The following is a 13,350-nucleotide window of genomic DNA, read 5'->3' as shown; positions in this document are numbered from 1 at the left end:
AGATCAAGCCACATCAAAAGGGAATTAGTTGGAACATTGAGTGGTTACCTGAAGCATTGGTGAGTTCCAAAGAGGTCACAAGGATAGGTTAATTGTAAACAAGCAGAAAAATTATGTACTTAAGGACTAATTATACTTTGTACTATTGCCCGAATAAAAGATGGTCTCAGAAGCAGGACATGAGAGACATTTATGATTAATCGGGAAGTGGAAAATGGAGAGGAGGTTAGAACTGACCGTAGAAACAGAGACATTTATGATTAATCGAGAAGTTGAAAACAGAGATGTAGTTAGATCTGTCTATGGCAATGTCAGAAATATACGTAGAAAGTAATGGTGATCGGAAAAGATGGGTGTCGATACTTGAAAAAGACAACCGTTCAGCAATTAAAAAAAGATTCATACAAACATGAAGGTATAATTTTGAGAATAGGTCCTCCACATCAATGATAAGTCTCTTTCTTTACCCTTTTTTTTTTTTTTTTAAAATGCAACCAAACGACCAAAGAACAATAGCGCATGATCTATTTTCCATGGTTTATACTGCCAAACACCCCAAGACAGACAACGGGTCAACAATCTTAAGTCATCCAATGGATATAGCTGGAATTCAATGTAACTTCATGCAATTCTTTTCTTCCTTGCCTAAAATACTAGCAAAAGCCTTCTTTGTCAATCCCACAAGTTCTCTATCAAAGAAAACTTAGAACAGCTATATCTGCGTAATTTCAAAAATAAATCTATTATGGGATAGCAAATGATAATTTGTTACAGAGTAGAAACTATATGCCACGAGCATTAGGAATCGCAGGTCCAGTACCATGACTTGATCGATACATCATTATCTAACTAGAAAAGAGACATTTACATACCTAGAAAACTCTCACCTCCTAAATGTATTATAATGGGAGATGAAAAACCGGTAGTCAGGATGATCTACTCGTCGAAGGCGAAGCCATTGATCGGCAGCTTGCAGCAGAGAGCTTGCTAGCAGCCGCTCATGCAGTCCATTGGACATCCAAATAGAACCCCTGAGCTTATATGAAGCAAGCCCAAGAACACGCAATGGTAACTTTGTCAACACGTCAGTGGAGCTGGTGACATTCCTTATGTCACAGGAGCCAGCAACCACCATATGAGCACCGCTAGTATCTGCCAAAAGAAAATCAAACATCAAAATTCTAACACGAAACAGCATAACCCCAAACATCTCCATGTGAATCTCTACTATTATGACACAGTGACGGCAGGCATTAGGTGACCAGCCAACCATCTAATAGTAAGGATTGGCAGATGCTCCTCTCACTTTAGAGGACAAGGTGACATTCTGGCGGGCTCTCTTAAAATAAAATTGCCTGGAGAAAGAAGGTTACGAAGGACATGCATTTACTACAGAACCCTCTTAGCGTATTGCTTCCAAGAGAGACTTAAAGAGACGATTATTTGGAGTTGTGTATACAATCCCTATTCTAGGCTAACCCCAACCACTACAGAATTGGAACCTAAGTTGCCTCTAAGGTCATGCTCCGGTAACCATCTACTCTCTTTTATAATGGACTTGTGGATTGGTCTCCATTTTGAAAATAAATACTCACAGAGGTTGTGAACATGGGAGAGCAAGGGAGTGCTTTACAAACCTGCATATGTGTGTGCGTCATCAAAAACGAAGTCTCATGATACTACTTCATCAAAGAATAATATGCATTTGCATGTTCTTAAAGCTAGTACTTTCTTCCTTCATGTGATTCAGCCTTTGCATATAGTCTCATCCAAGGATTGCCGTACCGGATTGAACCATTCAGTACGGGGCGTGCCGAACCGTCCCGACGGAGAACCAAGACGGTTTCGGCATGCAAAACGGCACATGCCGGTGCCGGAGAAGAAAAGGAGAAAAAGAGAGAGAGAGAGGGAGGGAGGAAGCAAAAGAGGGAGGGGCCACCGGAGGGCAACCGTGACCGTCGGGCGGCGGAAAGGGCTCCCGCGGCTCCGCACGGGGAACAGGAGCGATCCACCCCTGTTTCTCGGGGCTTTTTTTTAAAAAAGCTTTTTCAAAGTGAAGTCGGCATGGATTTTGCCAGCTTCACTTAAGTGAAGCCGGCAAGGGTTTTGCCGACTTCACTTTGAAAAAGCTTTTTTAAAAAAAAGCCCCGAGAAACAGGGGTGGATCGCTCCTGTTCCCCGCGCGGAGCCGCGGGAGCCCTTTCCGCCGCCCGACAGTCACGACTGCCCTCCGGCGGATTCTCCTCCCTTTTTTTCTTCCTCCCTCCCTCTCTCTCTCTATTTCTCTCTCTTTCTCTCTTTTTCTTCCCCGGTTCGTCCGTGTTTTCCTTCGTCGGTTCGCCTCGGTTCGGAACGGAACAGAAGCATGCCGTACCGTACCGCCGGCCGGCCGATCCGGCCACCGGTACCGGTTCCGCCAATCTTGGTCTCATCGGGTCTAAAATATTAGTTATAATTGATTAAATGTGTAAGATAAATGTCTACCATTTTGTATGCATTGGAAAGGTGGTTAAAAGACACTGACCTTTAGGTGGTGTAGCTAGTGAGTGGAATGTCAAAAAGCACGCATCCAGATCCTTTAATGTTGGTCCTGTGGGTATCCTATATATCGGGTACCTGCAACATGAACATTGTATACAGAGATCAGGTGTATATACATTATAAATGACGCTTCACTGGTAAAGGTAGGTTACCAAACAGAGCAACCAGAACAGAAATATATGGCAGCATGTAGCCTCAATTATGATACGCAAGGCTGTCAATAAAGTAATGAAAATTGTACCATGCAACAGACATCCAACTACATGAAAGCAGATCACAGCTCTTGTATGTCTTCAGCTCTGGAAATTTGCTTGCAAGAATAGATATCTGCAAAACATCTGTGTGTCAGATGGAAGCATTAAATATTAATCTGTTAACTACATAAGATTAAACTTGCCTTGTCAGCTAATGGTTCTCTTCCATAAGGTGGATCCCTCTCTAAGTACTCGAATACTGGGAGGATTGCTGGATTGCAAGCCTCACTGTCATCGCTTAGAAAGCCTTCCTGGCCCATGCTGCTTGTAGTCCCCAAGGATGCCATTCTTTCCCTTAACTGGTCAGCTTCACTCTCACCACTGTCCTCACTGCTAGTATCCATGTAAGGTTCCCCATCACTTTCCTCACCAGGTCGCCTTAAAATGAGCAAGAGATAGTTTAAATATTCGACACCGTCCAGACCAAGCAATCATATCAAATCTCATATTATTGCATGCACAGCACTGAACATTTCAGCATCATGAAAAAAATGAAAAGAAAAAACATTTTAAGTTATTCTCTAACAAGACATGCTACTTTGTGACACCAAATCGAGAAAATTTTCAGTTTACAAAAGGGTAAATATGTGTCCATTTCAGGTTTCAATATCATATGAGTCAAAAAAATACAAGAGATTTCTCTATGTAGACCTGCAACAGGCTTTCTAGATTAAAATTGATGCACACAAATAGCACTCTCATATATGCAAATCTGATTAAGTTTTTGATTTCAATATCTATCTAATCTGCTTCGCCTAATATTCACGTACATGATCAACCATTCATTTATTTTCATTTTTTTAAAAAAAAAATTAGGGAACAAAGTAGATCAACTATAAAGTAAATTCGCCTTCAGCTTGCTTCTGCATTATATAAGTCTGTTTAATGGGACACCAGCATCCAGATAACATGGTAGCTTAGAACACAATATTTTTTCTTGGAACTGAATTTCTATCTGTTATCCTTTACTTGACATTTTTATCAGCTACATATTCCCCACATTTCAAGTCCGAACTATTAATTGCAATGTAGTAGATAATGATCTATCCCAAGCGAACTTTTCCAGCATGTAATGTCATCTGTCATTATAATGAAAACTGTATACCACAAGTATACTTTGGTTATCAGCGTTCGTGCTAATTATTTACACATAAAACTGTATACAAGTATACTTGCACTTCTCCGATACCGTAAAATTTTCTGCCACTTTCTTTTTATATTTTTTAAGTGCAGAAGGAATGAAGGGAAATTATCTCTCCTTTTTATTAAACCTCCAATGAGATGGATCCAAATTAAATAATTCTGAGTATTATAGTTCACGGTTGTTCTACTCATGAAAAGAAGATGGAAGTATATTTTACATAGCATCGCTACCTTAAGTAATTCAAATTGTAATGAAAATGTGTAAAAAGCCTGCTTTCTAAAATACCAAGAATTTAGGAGGTATCTTATACTGATAGCTGTTCTGAGTGGGTTTTGTGATGTTATATTTAACTAGTCAGCTATCCTACATAAGAGGACATAAATGTTAAGTCCATAAGATGTATTAACAGTGAAGAGAAACGAATGCAAAATTTAGGAATTTAAGAAACATCAAGAAGTGGGGAAAACAATTTTAAAACAATTTACAGGAAGTAGAAGATATCCATAACAATAGGACATGCAAGATGACACAACAGAACTAAAGCTCAGAATGCAAAAATAGACAGGCCTGCTAAGCCAGTGATCCATCTAAACAAATTGCTGCATTCCCAACAGCATGTGGATGTATCTCCTGGTATCCATCTAGGTAGACAATCGAGAGATATTACAGACAAAACAGAGAGAATACAATGCACATAATCAGAATGACCCATAGGTAGCATGAACATGGAACAGATCTGGGTCTGGGAGCAGGCCTTGAAAAGCAGGAATTTATAGAAAGAATATATTTTAAAGTTTCTTGAAAATACTCTTAAAAAGCAGGAATTTATAGAAAGAATATATTTTAAAGTTTCTTGAATATTATAAACTTTGAAAATTCTAATTAGTTAGTGATGTTGACATGTTATATGAGGGGCTCTAAGTATGCCACTTTTTTTTGGTTGCTTGAATGACAATCAATGGCAGTCTTTAAAAAGGACACGAAATACAAATAGGTCCAAAACAAAATAGTTTTTGTCTTGATATAATAAAATAGCTGACTAAAAAGGAGTTGAATTAGCCATAAAATATGTACCAGAGAGATGGTACAGTGTGAATGTGGCGCTTTGAGGTAAAGAAAGTATTTAGCAATAAGAAAACCTTGAATCTAAAAAGGTATAGGCTAGATCAAAGCCCAAGACACATATTGAGATGAATACTCTAATCAACTTTATGACATGTATCAAGGTGCATCTCAAACTCCGGTTATATGATGACCACATCAAGTGAATTAGTTCTCTTCCACTAGGAATTCTGACCTATTCCATATATGCAGATGGATGCCTAAACCCCTTATTAAGTACATTTGCCATCTCATTGGCATTCGATTGCCACAAACATGAATAACATCAATGATCTTAAATAAGCTTTAAGAAGAGCTCCCATGAGTTTCATTTCCTCTAAGCTGGGATCTAATATTATGACATTCATAAATTTAGGTGCCGTTTAGCATCACTTTGATATTTCTACCTTCAGAAATAAAAAATAAAAATTCTGTTTCCTTTTTAAAAAAAAAAATCAAAAATACAAGCATGCTTGGAATAAACAATTATTTTTAAGAACAAACGTGGTGATGGCGGTGAAGACAGTGGCAGCAGCAATGGAGGTAGCAATGTGTTGGTCACAGAGTTGGTGGTGGCATGGCAAAGCTAGTGACGGTGGTGTGGTAGAGGGTGGTGGCGGTGGCGGTGCAACAATGTTGGTGAAGGCAGGTGCACCCACAATGTAGCGGAGGCAACAACAATGGTGGTGGCGATGTCGTGGAGATGGTGACCACAGAGCTATAGCAACAATGGTGGTGGTGGAGTTGGCTATGTGGCGAAGGCAATGACAGTGGCAGCAACAGTGAGGGTGGCAACAGCAGTGACAATGGTCACAATCACAATGCAGTTGCAAAGGTGGCAACGGTCTTGAAGGAAGTTTTGGAGGTGGTGGTAAAGTATGAGTTTCTTGTTTTTTAAAATATTGAAAGTAAGGATTTCTTACTTTCATCATTTCTAAAAATAGATGGGTAAAGATTTCTTACTTTCATCATTTCTAAAAATAGATGGCTTTTGAAAAATTAGAAACTAAAAATAATAGCACCAAACATGTCTTTTTGTCTCAATTTCTATAATGTTCTTTTTAAAAATGTAAAACAAGAAATAATAGCAATGACAAACAAGTCCTAGTATCCAAACAGGCCCTAGTATAAAAAATCAAGTGTTTTGCTCTCTTTTTTTTGTTTTTTTGAAAACATGGTAGTTATTTATCCTGACTCAAGTTTGCATCAAGACCTCTCGCCCGGCGAGAAAGGTATCAACAAACTAAGCTAAAAGTTGTCGATCTAACAAACCGTAAAATTCCATGACATCTATGGCGTTTATTTGGCTATATAAAAGGCAAGCCTCACAAACACCCATGCTATCATCCACATCCAATATTCTATTGATGTTTGTACAAATGTGAGTGCACACGGTGCCACATAAATCAGTAGCATCCTTAATCTAATTTAGATATTTAAAAAAGCATCACTAATTCACACTTATCTAACCCAAATATCAGCAAATCAAAAGCTTCTTTGAGTCATCTAGCATTCACGTCATCATGTTTCTTAAAAAAATAATCCAGGTAAAGAAAGCATGGCACTTTTCCATCTCAACCACCATACCACTATTTTAAGGATCTAGATCTCCAAATGAGATTCCACTGAGCTTCAATTGCAGTATATAATTCAAAGGAGGATTTTGTGTTGTCATTAAAATAGTGACCATATCAAAGTCACCAATGATCATTATGCTACACCACATCGATGTTCATAATTTTCTTTGATTGGAAAGCAGATGCAAAGTAATACATCAATGCTCCTAAAAATGATCTTAATAATCTCCAACAAACAGAGTTGACATATATCCACCGTAAATGCTCCACAACCTTGTTCTCTCCACTATAAATGCTCGAGAACCTTGTTCTTCTCGGGTCTCCACATGAATCTCATGTACAACTCCATTATTATGAAAGAGAAATAAACAACGTATAATGGTTTCTGCTGTTGGTCATTTTACGTATGTGCCTCTTTCTCTCTCATCGTTCAAATCTGACATCTTTAGGTATTCCTGCAGTAAGCTCCATCTATAACTGAGATTTTGCTCAACTCAAAGAAGAGCTGAATTTGGGGGATCAATTGATATAAGATTAAGTATGAAGAAAATATTCCAAAGATGAAAGGGAATAAGATTCCAACTCAGTTATCCTGCCTCTCATTTTCAACTAAAGAATCTGTACCACAGGAATGCAATAACTTATTTTTCAGAGGAACAAAATTTGGTAAAGGGAAAACACACCAAATGCTTCCTGAGAAAAGAGGGACTGGAGAACATCAAGATTTTTACCTAATTTGACTGGTTAAACAAGGTATATAAGATTATCCATATTGTATTAGCTAAAAGAGTTATTGCATGCTTTGGACGGTGACAGCTCCTAATTACAGTGTTTTTCGCAGGGGAGATCCTCTAGGAAGTTTCATGGAGATGCCTAATTGTGCTACGATGCTAGACATACAAGCAGAACTTATCTTTAAAGCATATAATAAGATTGTGTGGGATGGTCTCGTTTTATCAGCATTATTATTTAAAAGGAAGTAGATGGGATGGACTTGCACATGTATTTAGTCATCTTTTTGTCTAACCACATTCTAAATGCTATATTCTTATAGCAGCAGCTTAAGACAACATATTTGTCCTTGAAATTATAACCTTTAGAGTCTGGTACTTTTAGTAGGTTTTGGTTCAAGGACTTGCCTCAAAGGTTTTAGTAATTCTTCAAGCAGGTTTATAACCATGAAGTGTTTACCATTTTTTAGATTAAATTTTAGTATTGCGACAAGAAAAATAATCTGTTTCTTATAGTTCAATATTTCCTCTTAGATGTTTTGCTTGATACAAAGTCCACAAGCTAGCTAGAGGAATATGCCAAAACGAACGTGAACATCATAGTCACTTTGTATTGTTCAAAAATCTATGGGATAACTCAAGTACGAGCACAGATAGGATCGTCGAGATGCCAGTCATGTTGGCTTTAGTGGCAGTAACAGAAACGACAATGTGAACATCACATATTACATTTTTGGGCTTGAGGGTCCATCTACAAAGAAGAGAACAGCTAATGTGCATGAAGTTAAAATACCAACTTTATCCCCACACCTAGTATCAGCACATCCAACCAACAAAGCATGCAATGCAGCTTAGATGTCTAAACAACCTTACTTAAACCATTGCCACTAACAATTCCAGAGCAAGCAAACAGAGATATCCTTCTACAAACCTCTCTCAACATAAACCTCTAGCCTACAACCATTGGCTTTGGTTGACATGACAATGGTTCCAGCCTATCCACTCTAATAACCAAACTAATCAATACTTGAGAATTCATAAAACAAGAAAAAGAAGAACAAGGTCTAGCATCTCTTGTCCAAGGATAGAGGACAAATAGACCTTTGGCTTTATTAACACTATTAGGAAATTAAAAAATATCTATATCTTATCAAAACAATAGGAAAATAGATTAAAAAAAAAAAACATCTCATCAAAATAATAGAAAAATAGATGGACTGATAGATAAAGATAACAAATGAAAAAGGGAGAAGGAGAGAGAGGGTGTGTTAGGAAGAAGCAAAGCATAAAAGGATGGGGGAAGTTTGAAGGACATGAAGAATATATATAGGTATGGGAATGGGGGAAAAGAAGTGAACAATGATGAAAAAGAATGATACAAACTAAAACAGGAAAGAGAATCATCTAACTAAAGAATTGATTACCAAACTTCCAAGGGTTAAATTAGATCGAGTAAATATTAGGATTACAACCACCAAAATGAAGAAATAGTGAAAAATAAAATGGAGAAAATATAATATCCTTGGAGATAAGTTCATCCTTCCAACATATTAACAGACATCCTTCCATCAACTCCACAACCTGAAGAGGAAAAATGACATCCAGGCCAATAGCAATTTAACAAAAAAGATGTCAATTATGCATAATATCCATAACCAATGAAAAAATGGCTTCTCCTTGGTTCTTAGAGGCTGCAGGTTAAATCATCCACCAGCATAGAAAGGACATGGACCAAAAAAGCATAGAAATGAGTTGGCACCCAGTTCTGTTGAAACCCCAACAATAGATCCACAATAGTTTGATTTCACAAAATGAGGAATTGACAAAAGAGAATTAGAAAAAGCGAAAGCTTGGGTGAGGCCTAATGAAGTAAATGCAACAGCTTTCTTGCATGATTCCACCCACTAAATGTCAAAGATTTTGGACAAACACTAAAAGATGGATATTTATAAGATAAGGCTCTATAAAATGAACTTGCAATAATCCATGTGTTGCACGACTACTTCGGCATAGTTTTAGTTGATAAAGGATTTGGTAGATGTTACTAATATAACCCCAGGTTACCAAACTCCAAGTTGCACTTAAACGTGTCTTTATGATGCAATGTCTTGAAATACAGTAAAATGGAGATAAAAACGGAGGTAAAAAAACAGCATCAGACTATTCGAAGTAATAACAGTCTCATCCATTAATTGGTTATTTTGGGTTGGAGCTGGTTTCTTTTGGGAATCACACTGTATATTGATATATGACCATTGGTCACATTCTATGATAATCAATGCAGGATTTCAGCTTAAAGTTATAAAACAAGTTTACATACTTCATTTTCATTTACCAAAAGTTTTCTTCTTCTTCTTCTTCTTCTTCTTCTTCTTCTTCTTTTGCAATGTTCACAAGAAACACATTAAGAAAGAAAGAGTGTTTTAATAATCATGATGATGAAAATGGTGAACATTTACAGGACTTAAGCTAATGCCCTCGATCCTTCTACAATATGCAGCAAGGATATAATGGGAAATATGTCCACGTGACTACAAAACCAGAAGCTATTGTGGCACCATAGCCAATATAAAATTCAATACAAGTAACAGATGTGCTAAAGCATGCTCCAGACTATTCAAGATAGCAGCCAAGCTTTATGAACGGGCTAACTTAATGACATCTATCAGTGACACTCACCAATATCTCAATGAAAAATAGGTTAACCCACCGACCATGACTATAGTTTTCACTATAATGAATCTGAGTGATGATTAGATATTCTATACATCCACATTATGGAACCAGAGGATAAACAAAAGTGTTCTAAATCAATCATGACACGATTAAAGAAGCTATAACTACAAAAGAAAAAAAGGATATAACTACAAAAAAAAAAAACAAAGGATTACCAAATTATACCCAGCATTAGCAGCACTAGTAACAAAACTGTAACTAGTGTTTGACGATCTCAAGAATCACACTGAGCAATTGAGTTTTAAATTCCATTGGACAATATTAGTATGATGTAATACAATGCAATGCATCAAAAAATCTATTTTCTCATCAATGTTAATTCATGAAACAGAACAAACTTGATGAAAAAACTGCAAACTTGAGAAGCTGCCACATGAAGAACGTCTTTACAAGACAGGCCATCATTTTAAAGATGCAAATTTCATACCTCAATCTTAAGGAGGGCCTCGACGGGTCAGCATAAAGCTGGATGGCAGAGAGGTAAGGCACATAATATTGAACAACACAGTCGCTGCCATTTAACACCAGCGGCACTCCAGCACCATAAGCACTCCACTCCTTGAACAACTCCCAGAGATCTCCCAGGCAAAAGTAAGGCAGTGATTCTTCGCAATTCCTCCACCCCCTCACGGTCGTCAGCTACAAAGCCAGGTCTCCAACTAGTCAAACAATCAGATCATACAAACCCTAGAAACAAGAAACCTCCGACCCAAAAACCAAAATAAACTTCCTCACCTTAGGGAAGTATTGAATGGGGACGACAGGAGTTGTGGACTCCAGAAACCGGTCAAGGTTTCCAGCAGGAGGCAACGGTCGGGGCGGGGAAGAAGAGGAAGAGGAAGAAACCGAGGGTTTCGAGGATGACTCGTCCGATTCGACCCGGTTCTCGGCCACCTCAACCGGTGGCGGCGAAAGCACCAGAGACGGCCGGGCCTTCGGCTTCGCCGCCCTCTGCGGCGACGATTGCTGTCGCTGTTGTTGCTGCTGCTGCTGCTGCTGGAGCTTCTGCTGCTCAAGCTGCCGCCTGACCGCCGGCGGGTTGTAGAAGCGATCGACGCCGTGCCCACGAGCCAACGACGACGATGAGGAGGACGAGCCCCCAGAGCCCGCCATCGGAGGCCGAATTGGAGGAATTCGAGGCCTATAAGGCGGTTATGAAAACCTAGATTTGGGGGCGAAGCTATCGCTTTTCGAAGATCTCGAGGTCGGTAAAGGCGATCGGCGAATTAGGGTTTTGGATCTGGACAAGAAAGTGCTGGTGAGAGGACGCCAGTGGTTCTCCGCCTCCCGTTCCCTTATTTTACCCCTCCTACCCTATTGAATCTATTCTCCAATTTATTCTTTTCGTAAAGAAATTTCGCGGTCCCGTCACCGTTATGACGATTACCCTCAGTCCACCCGGTAGGAGGATGCCTGCTGCCCCGGGAGCATGGTCGGATCTCCGCAGCGAGACGAAGCGATCTCCACTTCCAAATGCCCACTTCAAATTTCTCTGCGCTCGAGTAGAATCTCCCATCCCAACCGTCCATTGGCGACGCTCCCATCGCCCCTCTGACGGAGGATCAGGCTACAGCATAATAATAAATGTACGGAAGCACGTAAGTTTAGATTAAATTTAAGATATTTTACTTTCAAATATTAATTTGACTGGTTCCGTGACTTCCATCCACGTGTTCGACGGTGGATGTCCATTGTACCCTCTTCCTTTGTCACCGTGACATCGATGCCCGAGGATTAGCTATCGTTTCTCGAAGGATCTCGAAGGAAATGCCTCGACCATACCGGACATTTCCAATCTGGAATCAACTAGACGGTCCTAATAGAGCAATTGTAGCCGACCCTCCGATGGTCCAGTCCGGAATGTGATAAATTTTATCTAATCCGTTTAAACCTAAAAAAAGTTATGGATTTTAGATAAAATATATGAAGTTGATTTGGATCCCAATAATAATATGCTCCATCTCAAATTTAATTAAATATAATTTTAATTTAAATTATTTTTTTAGAAATTAAATTTATTTTAATATTTTTACATAACAAATTTTTTTTTTGATCCACTACGATCTATCTTATTTATCCGATATGATTTAATTTATATAATTTATTTTATTCAATTTAATTTGCTCCGTAATGAACATAAATATAAATTTTTTATTTATAAATATAAATATTGACTAATCTTATCTATGTATATATATATATATATATATATATATATGGTTCATTGCCATCTCTCACGTGATCTACTGCAATGAAAATAACGTGACGTTCAAGAAGGCCCAACAGTAAACATTACTGGCCGTCCAAATGACAGCTATGAATGTCGATACCTCCAATGGTGAGAAATATGAGAGCACAGGAGCCGTCTGATCAGTATTGAAAAGAAAGGTTAATTTAATTTGCAAAAATAGCCCTTTCATGATGCATGCTGCTCCATGGGAGCGGCGGACTTGTAAATATTTGAGTAGATCGGATTTAGTTTGCGCAACCGGTTTGATTAATTTGCTAAACTAACCTCATTGGTGGGGAAAGCTGGTCGTCGACCTCGAGAGTGGCATTCTTGTTTATGGGGACAAATTTTGGCTCGGAGACCGGTTGGTTGACTCTTTTGCTACCTACCTCAATACTAATTTACGAAAACAGCCATCATGCAATGCATCCGCCTTGGATGGTGGCAATCTTGTAAATACAGAATAAGGTAGATCATAAATAAAGATAGGGTTGTACACGTCAAACAGCTGCGGTGTCGTGGCTGGACATTGACCAAATTAGCCAGATCCGAGCTTGGCCCACCCTGGCGTTTGGGCTTACTTTTTAGGCTCGAGCCCATTAGGTTCGGACATTGGGCTTTTCGGAGCATAGGCTTTCAAAATCATGGATAGATGATGCTTACAATCACTAAGGATTTATTTGATGATTCAACTGAAATCATCATGATAATTTAAGATCACTGATGATCTAAATCTTATGATGATTTGATCTTAGTAATCTAAGATCACTATGTTTGGTTAGTCATAGTGCAATGATTAAAGTTCTCCGAGTACGTACAAGTAACTTATTTGGTATATTATAGAAATTCAAGATCATTGACTATATGATATCAAAAATACTCTTGAAATGAAAAGAAAAAAAATGATAGAGAAAAGATGAAAGAATAGAAAGGATTACCGTGATTGGGTTGAGAAAATAAAATTACCACTTCAAATTACTCTCTCAACAAAACTTTGGGAGTTGGGATTGAGGATTGGGACAAAAAAATTTAGAAA

The 13,350-nt window shown here is 38.4% G+C and overlaps 1 protein-coding gene across 1 annotated transcript; it reads right to left on the bottom strand.

Annotated features, from left to right (window-relative positions):
• Nucleotides 1–717: 717 nt before the first annotated feature.
• Nucleotides 718–11,537, bottom strand: LOC105052568 (uncharacterized). Its single transcript, XM_073244269.1, has 6 exons — nt 10,820–11,537; nt 10,512–10,723; nt 2,939–3,173; nt 2,783–2,868; nt 2,525–2,616; nt 718–1,152 (listed from the first exon to the last, which is right to left on the bottom strand). Exons 1-6 carry the CDS (start codon nt 11,195–11,197, stop codon nt 884–886), a joined length of 1,272 nt encoding a protein of 423 aa, XP_073100370.1. The 5' UTR covers nt 11,198–11,537; the 3' UTR covers nt 718–883.
• Nucleotides 11,538–13,350: the final 1,813 nt, after the last annotated feature.

The sequence above is a fragment of the Elaeis guineensis genome, chromosome 10, assembly GCF_000442705.2.
Source record: "Elaeis guineensis isolate ETL-2024a chromosome 10, EG11, whole genome shotgun sequence".
Taxonomy (NCBI): domain Eukaryota; kingdom Viridiplantae; phylum Streptophyta; class Magnoliopsida; order Arecales; family Arecaceae; genus Elaeis; species Elaeis guineensis.
The sequence above is the reverse complement of the archived record's forward strand: the minus strand, read 5'-3'. Positions and strand labels throughout refer to the sequence as shown.

Coding starts and splice junctions, on each gene's coding strand:
- LOC105052568 (XM_073244269.1), bottom strand. CDS start 11,197: ATGGCGGGCTCTGGGGGCTCGTCCTCCTCATCGTCGTCGTTGGCTCGT. Junction 10,724..10,819: donor CCATTCAATACTTCCCTAAG/GTGAGGAAGTTT, acceptor CTGGCTTTGTAG/CTGACGACCGTGAGGGGGTG. Junction 3,174..10,511: donor AGGCCCTCCTTAAGATTGAG/GTATGAAATTTG, acceptor GCTCATTTTAAG/GCGACCTGGTGAGGAAAGTG.